General features: G+C 37.3%; 1 protein-coding gene across 1 annotated transcript; it reads right to left on the minus strand.

Annotated features, from left to right (window-relative positions):
* Positions 1-194: 194 nt before the first annotated feature.
* letm2 (leucine zipper-EF-hand containing transmembrane protein 2) lies at positions 195-14,101 on the minus strand. Its single transcript, XM_079861107.1, has 11 exons — positions 13,692-14,101; positions 11,955-12,024; positions 10,851-11,289; positions 9,605-9,748; positions 9,193-9,330; positions 8,900-9,103; positions 8,113-8,232; positions 6,796-6,915; positions 6,432-6,536; positions 6,242-6,307; positions 195-1,659 (listed from the first exon to the last, which is right to left on the minus strand). Exons 2-11 carry the CDS (start codon positions 11,999-12,001, stop codon positions 1,606-1,608), a joined length of 1,437 nt encoding a protein of 478 aa, XP_079717233.1. The 5' UTR covers positions 12,002-12,024; positions 13,692-14,101; the 3' UTR covers positions 195-1,605.
* Positions 14,102-15,036: the final 935 nt, after the last annotated feature.

The following is a 15,036-nucleotide window of genomic DNA, read 5'->3' on the forward strand; positions in this document are numbered from 1 at the left end:
TAGTAGTTTTTGGTAAACGAGCTTAATCTTTTTTTTTAATAAAATATATTATGTTAAGTTTCCAATAATAGCATTAACATGCTAATGTAGTTAGCCCTTAAAATGCATTTTGTAAAATCCCAATCTCCACAGCCCCCCTACAGCACCCCAGTTTGAAAACCCCTGGGAAAAATAACCAAACATGCAGGTGGAGGTCAGTTAGACAAAAAATCATATTTAATTTGCAACAAATTTCACATCAATCTTTTTGATATTTGAAGCTTTTTTTAATGAAATATTTTTAAACTAAACAATAATGAATTAATTGCCAATAGGTGTGAATTTGACCCTTTAAATTTTCAATTTTGGAAACAAAAATGTAGCATTTGTTTAAATAACACTAAATAAACTGGTGTAATAACTCTTGGATATTGAGAAGAGGCATGAGCATTGAGCACCTTTATATTCTTGACTGTACAGTGGTCAAAGATGGTAAGCAGCTTTATGCAATGAGAGGCAGTTTAAACTCAATTTTCAATTTTACACAATTGCTCAACATAAAAAAAAAATAAAAAAAGTGCACCGGGACAGAATGGGACAACAAATTCAGTACAATTGAATTAAAGGCAGGCTATGGGATAAACAAAGCAACCATCTGGGGGATTCAATGCTTTTTAAATGAAAACTTTACAGTATTGCCATAACATATTGTTTTCCCTCCCTAGGTTTATCCAGTGCAACATGAATCACAATAATCCAAACAGTACATGAATCAAAAAATAAACATTTCTCTTTGGGGGAGTATTGAATATTTTTCACCATAAGCGAAACGTAAACTTATGACTCCAGTAGTCATTTGGCTTTTCCGCCAAGGAAAATTTAACGGCATGATTCAAAGGGGGACACGGCATACCAATGAACAAATTAAATACACACTTTATGATAAAACCTTTTTTTGTGCCAAACTGCAGTCTGCCATAGGCAGGCCTGGCGTAATCGCTACACCGCTAATCGCATCCCCTGAGGGAGTGAACGTAAGATTCCCTTAGAAGAGGGAATTTGAAAATAAGTTTTCAAATAAAAAAATACCCTCATACTTGGCCATTTACAACTCATCTGCCAAACTAAATCCAGAATGCAAGCATATGCATTCCTCATATTAAAATGACGACTTCTTTCATCTGTTAGCCTATGCACATGGCACAGCCGACTGTATGAAGCAGTAGCACTTATATAATATGCAGGTAATGTACAATTTATTTACACATTTACATAATGAAGTTCAGTAAAAGAGGCAAATCTTGCGAGTTCCTTATTCATTTCCTGGCTGGAACGAGTCTTGATGCTTTTTCCATTGCAAATTTACAGAATTTGTCAAATCTTCAGATGTAAACATGTCACGGATGTCAAGGAGAAGTGATGTCTAAAGTCTAACATAAACCATTTTCCTCCTTTTAGGAGGACCAGATGTCGTTGGAGGATGTGATGCGGCGAGTCCATCAGGTCCGTGTGAGAGGTGTGAGAGGTCCTGGACTTACAGAGAGACGACATGCAGAAGAGGACAAACTCGAACCTCTACTCTGTTCTCTGACAGAATAAGATGAGTGTGGAAACATGGAGCCCCTCTCATATGCCATTGGCGCTCATCTTGGACTTCTGTGACAACTCTGCCTCTTTAGCCTGATGGGACAGAACAGAGAGTGTTGATGTCCAGCAGCTTCTAGAACTTTGACCTTTCTGGTCTCATTAAACAATTACACATCACTGTAGAAGATACTTTCACACTAAATCTAAAACAGTTAAATATGAGCTTGAGAGAGAGAGAGCTTGAGAGAGAGAGAGCTTGAGAGAGAGAGAGAGAGAGAGAGCTTGAGAGAGAGAGAGAGAGAGAGAGAGAGAGAGAGAGAGAGAGAGAGAGAGAGAGAGAGAGAGAGAGAGAGAGAGAGAGAGAGAGAGAGAGAGAGAGAGAGAGAGAGAGAGAGGAAAATAAATAAATATAAAATATAAAGGGAATACAACGAAAATAATTAACTTTTTTTTAACATTATTTTAAATTATGGGGTTTTTTTTCTGTATTTTTTTATTTATTCATTTATGGGTTCATTTTACAAATTAATTTCTAAACATTTATTTATTCCCACATGCATTTGTTTCCATATTTATTTGTTTTTACTTTTCCATGTGCAACATGGAAATGAGAAAGGCCTCGCAAAATCGCTAGCCGGATGTCCCGGGGCTATTGTGTCTTCCAGTCGGGCAACCAAATCAAATTCCTCCCTTTATTCACAATATTGACTAGTTTTTTAAGGAAAAATATGACCACGAAAGTTATCTGATTTATCCACAGCGCAATTTCTCGTGAATCTCCATGCCTGTTTTAAGAGAAACACATGATCAATAAAACTAAAAGCTCCACTTTCACATGAATGCTATACTTTGCGCGTTAGAATGTTTGAATCCGTGTGCTAACACACTATCACTGTAAAGCTGCTTTGAAACAAACAAATCTGTATGGTAACAAGCGCTACATAAACAAACATGACTTGACCATCATATATTCTGCTATATAAACAGCATAAAATAATTAGAGAACTCTAACACTTTTAGAGTTGTCAGGCTTCTCTGGTTTATGGCTGCTATAATTTGAGCTGCCACAAGGTGACACTGTATTCAAAACTCCTGATGCTTAGAATCTTGTACTAGAACAATCAGAGAAAAGTGTCAAAGCTTCAAAGAGTCCTTATTTCTCCATCGCTCCTGCATCCAACTGCAAGTTCTGAGGTTTGGGGAAGACAACTGGTGCTTCCACCCCTTGTAAAGCAGTGCCGTTCTCACTTAATTTATTGTTGCTAAGTGACAGAGATTGCGTGCGCAGTGGAGAATATTGCGATCATTGTGTGTGTGTGTGTGTGTGACAATGTTAAGAGGAGCATGGATTTATTTCAGTTCGACTCAGCCTAAGGCCATCCTTAAAAATATTTTGCTGCCGTAACAGCAAAAAAAAAAAAAAAGGTCGGTAGGTCGGTCTATATTTTTTTCCCCGAGATTCGATGTAAAAAAAAAAAAAGTACAATTTTGGTCAAATTTGCATATCGGGACTTCACTGACAGTTTTCCAGAACTTCGTTCCAAGTTTTATATATATATATATATATATATATATAAAATAACAATTAGAAAACCTGTATAAACTGAACACCAAAGAATAATATTATAGCGGTAGCCTAATATTATATTCATGTAACGGGTGCGCTGCCAATAACGCGCCTAAGCTGTCAGAACTGGGAAAAGTAGGCCTAATGATTATTAGTATGTCAAATATATAAAGGAGACATTTCAATTGTTTATTAATAAACAAGTGTTTTCTGTGTCAAAGATGAAGTTGATGCTGACACGATCTTCGCAGTAGTGAACGCGCCAGAGAGAAATGCACATTTCATTACATAAGCAGAGAGCAGTCTGTTTTCTTTCGTTTTGAATTGTTTTGTTTAAAAGTGTACATTTCATGCTTTTTTATATATAGGCTTATATATATGTCTTAGGTCTGTGAGGCAAGTAGCAATACGCTGAGTTTCGGTTCATTTAAGAGACCAGCTCCAGTTTACGCGCCGGCGACTCCGTGTCCTGATTATATTGCCTTATTTAGCCTACCTCTTATTTATTAAATACAGGAAATTGGTTGATGAAACATTGATTAAAATTAAGATACAATTAACACAAAACGAAATTCACTTTAAAGACAGACTTAATGAAGTGGTCAAAATCATGTCTGCCCACTCCATTTGTCTTCCGATATTTTCGGGATCATCTTATCTTATTCATGCTTTTCACTTTTCATATAATCAACATGAAATTTAAAAAATATATATTATTTTATTTAAACATGAATATGAAACTAAATCGTTTTTTAATGACTGCGTGCTACAACACAGGCCTATTAGACAGTAGCCTACAGAGAAATTTACTGTCGGAGTGTTGCCGGTGAGCATGTGGGGGGAGAGATACAATTTTCGATCAATCATCGAATTTTATTTTGCTTGATATGCCCATTCTTAATATTTGGTGTTTTAAATGCCTGTTTGAGATCTCTGTGAAGTTTTAATTGTAGTGCCGCTTTCAGAGCGGTCACGTCCGTAAAACATTGTTTCTTCCTCATAAATGCGAACACGAAAAATAAAATAAAATGAATATAGGCTATTATGTTCTGTGGAGAGCCGATCCCTCTTCATCCGGTGGGTATATTAGGCTACTTTTGGTTTGCGCAGTGTAATTCATAGAATTAGCCTACTAAAACATATTTTTCGTGGATCTGAGAGTCGCGATTTCGCTTTCATTTCGCATAGGCCAACAGCCTATCAGCCCTTATAATCATAGATGACGCCACGGGTTTTTATGTAAAGGGATACTCCACTTTTTTCGGAAATATACTCATTTTACAACTCCTCCAGAGTTAAACAGTTGAGTTTTACCGTTTTAGAATCCATTCAGCCGAACTCCGGTTCTGACGGTACCACTTTTAGCATAGCTTAGCATAGATCATTGATTCTGACGAGTCCAGTAGCATTTCTTTCAAAATGACCAAAGAGTTTCAATATTTTTCCTATTTAAAACTTGACTCCTCTGTAGTTAAACCGTGTACTAAGATCGACGGAAAATGAAAAGTTGCGATTTTCTAAGCCTATATGGCTAAGAACTACTATCATTACGGCGTAATAATCAAGGAACTGTGCGGCCGTACCATGGGTGCAGCAGGCGTAATGATATGACGCAGCGCCTGAAAATACTTCTAATAGGTTAGACAAACTTAGTCCCGGTCACGTTGGAAGAAGTTACCGAGCTGGGGACTATTTTCAGGCGCTGCGTCATATCATTACGCCTGCTGCACCCATGGTACGGCCGCACAGTTCCTTGATTATTACGCCGGAATGAGAGTAGTTCCTAGCCATATAGGCTTAGAAAATCGCAACTTTTCATTTTCCGTCGATCTTAGTACACGGTTTAACTACAGAAGAGTCAAGTTTTAAATAGGAAAAATATTGAAACTCTTTGGTCATTTTGAAAGAAATGCTATTGGACTCGTCAAAATCAATGATCTATGCCACATGTGTCAAACTCCAGTCCTGGAGGGCCACTGTCCTGCAGAGTTTATCTCCAACCAGCTCCAAAAACACCTGCCTGGAAGTTTCTAGTAATCCTAAAGACCTTGATTAGCTGGATCAGGTGTGTTTAATTAGGGTTGAAGCTAAACTCTGCAGGGTTGTGGCCCTCCAGGAACTGAGTTTGACACCCCTGATCTATGCTAAGCTATGCTAAAAGTGGTACCGTCAGAACCGGAGTTCGGCTGAATGGATTCTAAAACGGTAAAACTCAACTGTTTAACTCTGGGGGAGTTGTAAAATGAGCATATTTCCTATGTAGGCCTATTTATTCACAATAAAATATAATTAATATCATTTTATTGCATTTGTATTAGTTGTTTGAAGAGTAAAAAAAAAAAAATCGGTCGGTCTTAACGCAAGTTTACAATCGGCAAGTCGGTCGGACTAAAAGGGAAAAAAATAATAATAATAATAATTGGGTCGACCTAAATTGACTGGGTCGGACCTAAATTGACAGGGTCGGTCGGGTTACGGCAAACAAGAATATTTTTAAGGATGGCCTAAAAAAACAGGTCAGGATGAAAACGTTTTTGATTGATGTTTTGACTCCTAACCAATTTTCTACATTAAAAATAGTCTTAATTAATAAATATATAATTTATTTAATTATAATAAATAAATAATTAAAAGTTAGAAAGAATAAAAATACATATAAAAACAGAAAAAAAGTAATACTAGTAAATTCAGAATTAAATTTAATTACTATAATGAGTTATTTTATCATGTTATTTATTCCTTTATTTATTTTCCTATTATTACATTTATTTTAAACTTCAGGTTTGGGCCTCCATAATATTCAAATTATTTCATAATATTTAAATGTTAAATTAAACCTCTTAGAATATTAACAACTGCTAAATAAAATATTTTGTTTTAATAGTTGATAGAAATTAAACAACTTTCCCAGGGGAAACCTTTTTTAAAACATCTATAAATGAAACTTCTGACCAAACAGTTGCCTAGTAACATAAAAGCAGGACAGTCCGGTAAAATATGCATAATATTGAAAGTTATCTTGCAAAAACCACATATTGATGACCCTTCACCTTTCAAAAAACACACATATTTATGTGTTCAATGCAACATCTTGTTTGACACACTTACATGTATTAACTGAGCTTCGGGCGATGGCATGTCCAACCCTCTGGGTTTCTCCAACAATTCTTCTGACTACAACACAAAAGAAGTATTAGGAATATCATAAATTAAATCTATTTGTAAGCATTTCTCCTCTTGGTTATTGTTATAAAATGCCTTTGAAGACATTGATTGGTTGGTGACATAAGAGTCCTACCTTTCTGTCCTTGATGACAGGAGCGGAGTCCACCAGCACCTCCACTGAGGAGGACAGTGGGTTCCCTTTGGCTGCTGTTTCAGCCTCCACAGGAGGAGTGGCTTTCTGTGACACGGACAGAGAGAAGGTGCTCATTGCACATCAATCCATAACAACCATTAGCATACAGTGATAACATATCAGCCGTCGCTTATGCAGCGATGTGTCAGTCTGCATTTCCTCCTGATTAAGGTCCAAGCATCAATTGGTTAAGGTTTCAAAGGTCAAAAGTAATCCGAGGCAAGAACTGGGGCCATTTTGTTTTTAAAGCAGATAGTAAGCAGTTGACGACTGGTTTAGAGATATATGTATATTGAGTGTTCACCTCCAGTTTGGGCACCGGTGGGATGATTGGAGGTTTAGGAGTGAGGTCCGTCAGGTACATTGCACGGGAGAGCAGCAAGAGGGACGGTGGGACATTCTCTTTCAAGTGCAGGTCCACCCACTGAGAGACGAAGAATGCAAAAAAAAAAAAAGATCAAAAAAAAAAAGATGGCCACGCCATCCACAGCAATAGGGTCATTCTGTGTCAAATCAACCAAATTTGGGAAACTCAATTTTTTTATTTAGTTGGGGTTAGATTGGGGGTAAAATGACTTTAGAAAGATGGCAGCATCATTACTTTAATTTTGCAGAGATTGGTAGGTCTATCAGTTAAATCTGTTAACTTTAGCAATCTTTGTTTCATTATATGCCAACGGTGACGGTTCAAAAATGGCAAAAAGCACTTCTTGTGTTTTTTGCCTCAAGTTGGCATGCCTGTAACTCAAGAGATATCTTAATATCCTTTTAGTTTCTGCTTCTTAAACTTTTCTTTTGGTATCTTCATTTTAAAGGCCCTCAATGGTTCATGTTCTATGCAATTGAGCTGATAGAAAAACACAAGATACATTTCTAGTTTTAACATTATTTCCTCTTTAAAAGGCAAAAAGTATCAGCTGTATGCAAAGTGACCCACATTCGACCACTGAAAATGTGTACAATTGACCAATTTATTCATGGAGCCGCATTAAGATCTCCATATCTCTGGGATTTAACCATCGAGGGCCTTTAAAATGAAGATACAAAAAAAAAAAAAAAACAGAATCTAAAAGGATATTAAGATATCTCTAATACTTCTTGTATTACAGGCATGCAAACTTGCAAAAAAACAAGTGCTTTTTGCCTATTTTGAACTGTCACCATTGGCATAGATGTAGCTAATAGACCTACCAATCTCAGTGCAAAATTAAAATAATGATGCTGCCATCTTTCTAAAGTCATTTTTACCTCCCCTTTAATTTGTCTCCAAATCTCAGGAGAAATGGTCAATTTGACCCCCCTCTATAAAATAGTGGATTACTCCGTAAATATACATCTGTGACATTTAATATTTTGGCTTTCATCACTATTTATGTTTGTCTTTCTGAAGAAAAAATATGAACAAAATAAAAAATTTAGGCCGGGGATCTCTGGTTGAGGTTAACACGGAATGATCCAACAGGGAAATTTAAACACATTTAAGCGGATTATTTCAAATTCTGTCAAATGTGTCACACTTCCAATTTGTCTACAGTCTTTAGGTGGAACACAGTCATAAATATCCTACAGTAGGCAGTTTTACAACCTAGTCAGGTTGGTCTGTGCACACACACACACACACCTGCTGTAGCTGCTGTCGGAGCTGATCTGTGGTCAGACCCAAAGACCTCATGCCGCGACTCCTGCAGGCGGCTTGAAGCTCTGCTACATTCATTGCAGGCACACCCTCCATGGCAATCACCTACACAGAGACACAAACATCTCCTTAACATACTGAACCCAGAACATCACTTTAAGGTCTAAGGGGCCATTTACACAGAACGTGTTCTTGCGTTCAAAAAATGCGAGAGTCAAGCAGAGGAATGGGGGGGGGGGGAATCCCAAACATATATTTTTTTAAAAGTTATTTTAAGAGTCGTACTTTTAGAATGCAAGATGCTGAAAAAGATGCGAGAGAAGTGTTTAAAGGTGTTCATCTAGTGCATGTTTACATCAATAAAGTACCACAGCATTATGCAAAAATATGTTCTGTCTGAACGGCTCCTACACTTTAAAGGAAAAGTTCACCCAAAAATGAAGATATTTTAAAGAATGTTGGTAACCTGACAGTTGACGGCACCCATTGACTTCCATACTTGGGAAAATAAATACCATGGAAGTCAACGGCTAACGTCAACTGTTTGATTACCAACATTCTTCAAAACATCTTCTTTTGTGTTCAACAGAAGAAAGAAACTCATACAGGTTTTGAACAACATACGGCTGAGCAAATTTTTGGGTGAACTATCCCTTTAAGACGTATGGCTCAGTCAGCCACAAGCCTAGAGCTCACAGCAACATGTCGAGTCATAAGCTCAGCTGTACAACCACTGTAAAGGCTCAGTAGCAGTTGTCTGCGTTTGTCTCACCTCATCGTCCGCCTTGATGGTGCGCAGCTGCATCATCAGCTGGAAACGCAGCAGGTTATTGGTGCCGATGGGCTGCAGCTCCAGGAGTTTGCACAACGCCACCAGCTGCGGCCGCTCCAGATGCTCCAGCGTCAGCTCGTCCTCAAAGAGCTTGGAGAACTTCACGATGTCTTTAGTGCTGGGCTGTTCGCCCGTGTGCCGCACCTATAGCAGACGAGTTAGAAGAGTCAATCACATCCAGAACAATTTCACTGCATGGGAAATGGACAAATGGCTTCGATTAGCAAACTAACCTGCTGTACATAAGTGGAGAACTTCTGAGTCTCATCTCCTACAGCTGCTTTATTCCTCCTGGCCATCTCAGCAATGGTCTCCTGCAAGAACTTGGCCAGCTCCAGTTTAGCAGCAAGTCCCTTCTTCTGTTTTTCCTCCTGGAAGTGCAAAAGAAACAAATTCAGCACTTCCCTTAGTCATTACTAATCAGTTGCATTTTGGTTTACGAATCAATTACATCAATTTGTTCAATTTATGTTTAATGAAAGAGGCCCAATGAATCAAAATGAAGCGGTTTCATTAGTTGATTCTCAATTTTGAAATTTGCAGAATCATTTTACACAGATTTGTCATTCTCGTGTTTCATGATTGAGGTCCAATTAATCAAACTGAACTCAACTTTTGCTGTCATTTAAAAAAAATAAGACATACCTTCTTGGACTCGGTCTCAAATGTGGAAGGCAACATTTCTGGGAAGAGTTTGAGGAATACGGGGAGCAGAAACTCCATGAACGGAACGATGATAAAGACCATGAAGGGCAAGAGCCGGAATAAGTCGGCACATGTCCGCATCAGCTGTGGAGACAGTGGGACGAGTTTTATTCTTCCGTAGTCAAAAACAAAAGTAATATGGGTAAGTGAGACCGAGAGAAGCTCTTCTGGCCTAATCCAGCTGAACTTTCTCTGAGGTGTAAAGCTTCTTGGTTATGCAATCCTATTTGTGTCACCTTACATTATAAATCCTTCACCAAGCACTGGTTTGTTCTAACAGGATTACCAAACATTACTTTGTCATAAAACTCTTATAACTTACGACACACTTTCATCTGTCAAACTACTTACATCATCTTATATAAAGAAGTTGAGACTCACTAAAGAAAAACAAAAACATTCACAAAGGGTACCATGGTATTACTTGGAATGCTATGTAAGTTAATATAATTAAAATTTAGAACCATATTATAGATATCAGATTAACATTACCATGACTGTAGCGAAGTAAAACATTTTTTTAATTAGAGTAGATAAAGGAAAAATATAAAATCTTGCATTTCCATGTTTTTTTTAGACATGGCAACATGGTAATACCATGATGATATTCTTTGAAGTACCATGGCATATTATGCAAATACAATGGTGCATAAATATGGTAATCATGGTAACATGTTATACATCGTTTTTGTACATGAAACATTGTTGTATCCATGGTATTATAAAAGCCTACGTTATTTATTTCTTTATATTGACGTGGATTTAATAATTGTGAAGTTAGTAAGTGTAATATAAGATTTAGACTAAGTACTTCCAAAACCTTGAGGCTCCAATAATATTCCGTATGATGGTGACAATTTCCCACAATGGCCGCATCTCAAATCTTGAATTTCAAAAACTATTATTTTGTTTCCAGTTAATTTTGTTAATAAACATTAATAAAGTTATCAGATGTTATTCAAATTCAACGCACACTTGCATATCATGGCAGTGCAAAGAAATATGACTAATCGGACAGATTTTATTTAAATTAACTTGGAGTACCACTGAAATACATTACGGAGATATATGATTATAATTTTCATATCAAATTACCATGGAATAATAGCTGATACAATCACTCTACCGCGCTAAAACAAAGTAAAAACATCTTAATTCTGATTCCAATATTTGGTCCCGAACATACCCTCCTCCTCTCCCTCCTGGTGAGCAGCTGCCCATGCAGTAACCTCCAGACCATCCTGCCAGCGATTTTGGTGTCGATGCCAAGAAGGCGGAAGCCATGATAGTAATGCTTGAGCTCATCTAGAACTTTTTGTCCCAGAGACTTTCTTGGCACTGCTGGTGGTGCGGGCAGTGGTTGAGTGGCAGAGGCGGCTGGGACAGCGTCACCCTTGATGGGTTCAGCGGTGTCCTTCGCCTCTTGCAGCCACGCACAAGAACTGTGGAGGGGACGTGCAGCGACGCAACCAGGGCGGATCAAGCTGGATGTGTAACAGGGGTACAGAGGCCTGGGACACCTGGCTGTGACGGCAGCCTGTCCGACGAACTCTGAATGATAGCGTAAGCATGCAGTCGACCGGAGCGAAACACTGCTGTGTCTTTTAGAAAGCAAGTAGGATCCTCTGAAAGAAAACGAGAACGGTGATGTGTTAAAGCATGAAGAAAATAAAATATTATATTTAGAATATTTAAGGGATGTTCTATGCTCTTGATTACTACAGAAAAGTATTTCAACTTGTTCCTTACTTTGTATAAACAAGCAAAATTGTGACAGTAATGTACTTATAAAGGCAATTTATGGGGCAAGGTATTGAGCTGAGAAAAAAAAATACAGTTTCAAAAATATAGCCAGAAGATTTTAACATTGCATATATTAACATGAAATTAGTTTTGTTAAAATTGCTTACAAGCCTTTTCTGTTCAAAGTTATATCCAATCTTTCAATCAAAGCATGATCATATAAATACCATAAACCTGGTAACTTTATAATTAGCCTACATGCCCAAGGAAGAATAATCCAGCTTCAGGAATTACATTAATCAGCCTAGAAAAGTATTCGCATGCTTAAAATGACTTTACAGGTCAAATATATTTTGAATGCAAGAATTAATATATATGCTTTAACAAAAATACAAGGCAAAATAATTTTCTGTGATAACTGACAGCACTGTTTTAAACCAGAACATTGCTTAAATCAGATGATGAACAAGACACGTGAAGTGATTACATGGTGTATTTGGAATAGGATACAAATGTTTCGCACCAATAACATAAATGATGACCTCACCTTGATCTAGTTACAGCGAGAAGCACCTGTGAGCTGAAAACTGCCATTTTGTGATTTAAAATTGGGTGTCCTGCAGAGAGAGAGAAAAAAAGGGTCAATTTTAAAACTTCTTAAAACAATTTTAAAGCTGTGTGCTCTGTCCCTGGACAGTAAAATACATTTCTAAATCCGCACAGGTATTAATGTAAAAACTGTCAGTTATATTTTGTATTTTTTCAATGCAAACTCTATGGGGAAAAACTGATTGTGTCTGTCAAAATATAAAACACTTTGGTGGAATCTAGAATAGTTCAATTGTGAGATTAAAAACCAATGAAATGGTTGTCACTATAGGATATATTGTTGCTATATTAATGAACAAAATAGATTTACAAATAGAAAATAGCAGATTCACAAACAAATGTAAAGGGATGAATGTAATGTAGCCTATACAATTAGATTTACAAATATTAAAGAGTTTTAAAATCTGAACTTAAAATGGTTTCGTGAAATTACACTTTATTGCAAATAAGGAGCTTCACAAAAGAGATTTAATCAGATGTGCGCATGGATAACTGATAAAATCTGATTGTCTTAAGTACTTATGAGGAATAGATTACCTTTAATTTTTGCGAATTTGTTTAATTTCTGTGAAACTTATAATTGCTATTATTTACTTGTGAATCTGTGCACATTAATTCACAAAAACTGGAAAAACGTCATGCGTCACTGCTGTATCAAAGGGATAGTTCACACAAAAATAAGAATTCTGTCATTTACTCACCCTCAACTTGTCCCAAATCTGTGTGAGTTTCTTTCCTCTGTTGAACACAAAAGCAGATATTTTGAAGATTGTTGGTAACCAGACAGTTGATGGACCCCATTGACTTCCATAGTAGGAAAAAAAATACTATGAAAGAAACTGCCGTCAAATGTCTGGTTCTTCAAAACATTTTCTTTTGTGTTCAACAGAAGAAAGAAACTCTTACAGGTTTGGAACAATATGAAAGTGAGTAAATGCTGAATTTTCATTTTTGGGTGAACTATCCCTAAAGCACACGCTGTCGTGACGAAGCGGCGGGCGCGAGCACTGCACACAAATACTGACTCACGTGTTTATCCTCGTCACTCTGCGTCGCTAAAACAGACACAAACACGGAGACCGGCCAAAGTCACAGGCCATATTTAACTCAAAATAAGTAACGTTTCATTTTACCTTAAGGTTAGTCTCAAATTGCAACGGGGATAAATTGTATACTAGTTACGTAACATTTACGGCCATTATGACACAGACTCGACAACTATTAAACTGCACTTACTTTTTTTTGAATGCGTATGTCAACATGAACTACAGTCTCCACGTCCTAATATAATTACTCGAGAAATGTAACGTTTTAAACTATCCTAATTGTTATATAAAAAGTGGTGCGGGTAATTAAAAACAATGAAGTTTTATGACAGGCGCTGAAGGCCACAGTAACGTTAGAGGCCACAGATACACGACCACCATCTCAAAACAGTAACTTACCAGAACCACTTTAAACTATTAACTTACAGCTTCTGATCTATGGAAACAGCCGACGTACACAACATCGATCAACTTCAGACAAAAGCGATCGGACGATTCTTTTGTTTTACTTTCGTTAATGTACAACTAACAGCGAGCGGTTGCTTAAAAACAAAGGGACAACGGATGGAAGCGAAAGGATAGAGATGGTCTAACTTACGTGAGATATTGAGCATTAAACTACTACTAACCTGTGGGAAAGGGTCCGTGTAGGGCGGTGTGATGTCTGTTAGGCTGTAACCATTGAATATAGTGTCAGATCGGATGACGGGGGAGAAAAATGCGCGGCTCGACAGCGCTCCTCCTGCAGCTGAGGGTCAAATTTCCTCGGAGGCGATGGCACGGGAGAAAAACGGACCTTTTGCGGGATGTGATACTCCATTCACGACGGTATGCCACTCCTTTAAGTTTAAATCTAAATAGACTTATAAATTAATACATCCGAGCTGATGTAGTGTTTTGGTCGGATTTTAAAAATGGCCTGTCGGGTTGCCTCTGATGCCCCGGTGAACGTCCTACCGAGGAGGATCATCCGATGAGAGGAGCGACGTGATTGACAGCCACGAGCACCAATAAACGAGCTCTACGCAATGGCGAATCTGGCCAATCCGCTGCACGGGGCGGACAGTGGAACTTCCCATGACCTCATCCGTGATGACGAGGGCACATGAGCGTTCACACCTGCTGATCTTAGTTCAGCTATAGTTCAGAGTTGCCATGGCAACAGTCATATTTGCAGTGCCGAGAACAGCGACAGAGTAGCAAGGCGTTTTCACATGGTTGTTAGGTATTTGTGCAGAAGATGGCGCTACAAGTATGGGAAGGAAAATAAAATCCTAAACAATATTGTTTTTTGTTCTTATTTTCAATTGTACGATCACATTACATTACACATTTAAGTGAATACAGTCTGATTACTTTAGCCCTAACTCGTTTATCACATTGATTTGAATATAATAATCTTGTACCATATTGATCTAAAAATACAAAGAGAAAGAAAATATATTTCATTCTTTGTTATCAACAACATGAAGTGCATTAAATATTACATTACGTCAGGGTTTCCCAGACTGGGGTTCATTATATATAATTACAAGTACTTTATTTCTGGAATCTGATAATGTAATCCAGATTACATGTAATGTGTGTGTGAGTGTGTGTGTGCAAACTGCCCAACATTATTTAACAAAAAATCGGTTGCATTTAAAAAATAAATAATAATCTGTAAAATTAAACTGGTAACGTTAGTTAGCAATAGTGTAGGCCTCATTTAATGAATAAAAGTCTCTTCCCCCTCTTTATCCATAAAGCATAAAAATATCTCACGTTTATATAAATTCACATTTTATAATAATGTCTGTGCAGTGAATTATTGTGTATGCTCTAAAAGAACAGTATGTATGTAACAAATAGTAAAATGTATTATTGTCTAAAGATAGATGGCTGATAGACATAGATAGTAAAATATATTGTCAAATAGTACCCTGCTATATAAATAGTAAAATGATAGTAAAAGTGAAAATAAAAACGATATTA

The sequence above is a fragment of the Squalius cephalus genome (genome assembly GCF_949319135.1).
Source record: "Squalius cephalus genome assembly, chromosome: 24".
NCBI classification, from domain to species: domain Eukaryota; kingdom Metazoa; phylum Chordata; class Actinopteri; order Cypriniformes; family Leuciscidae; genus Squalius; species Squalius cephalus.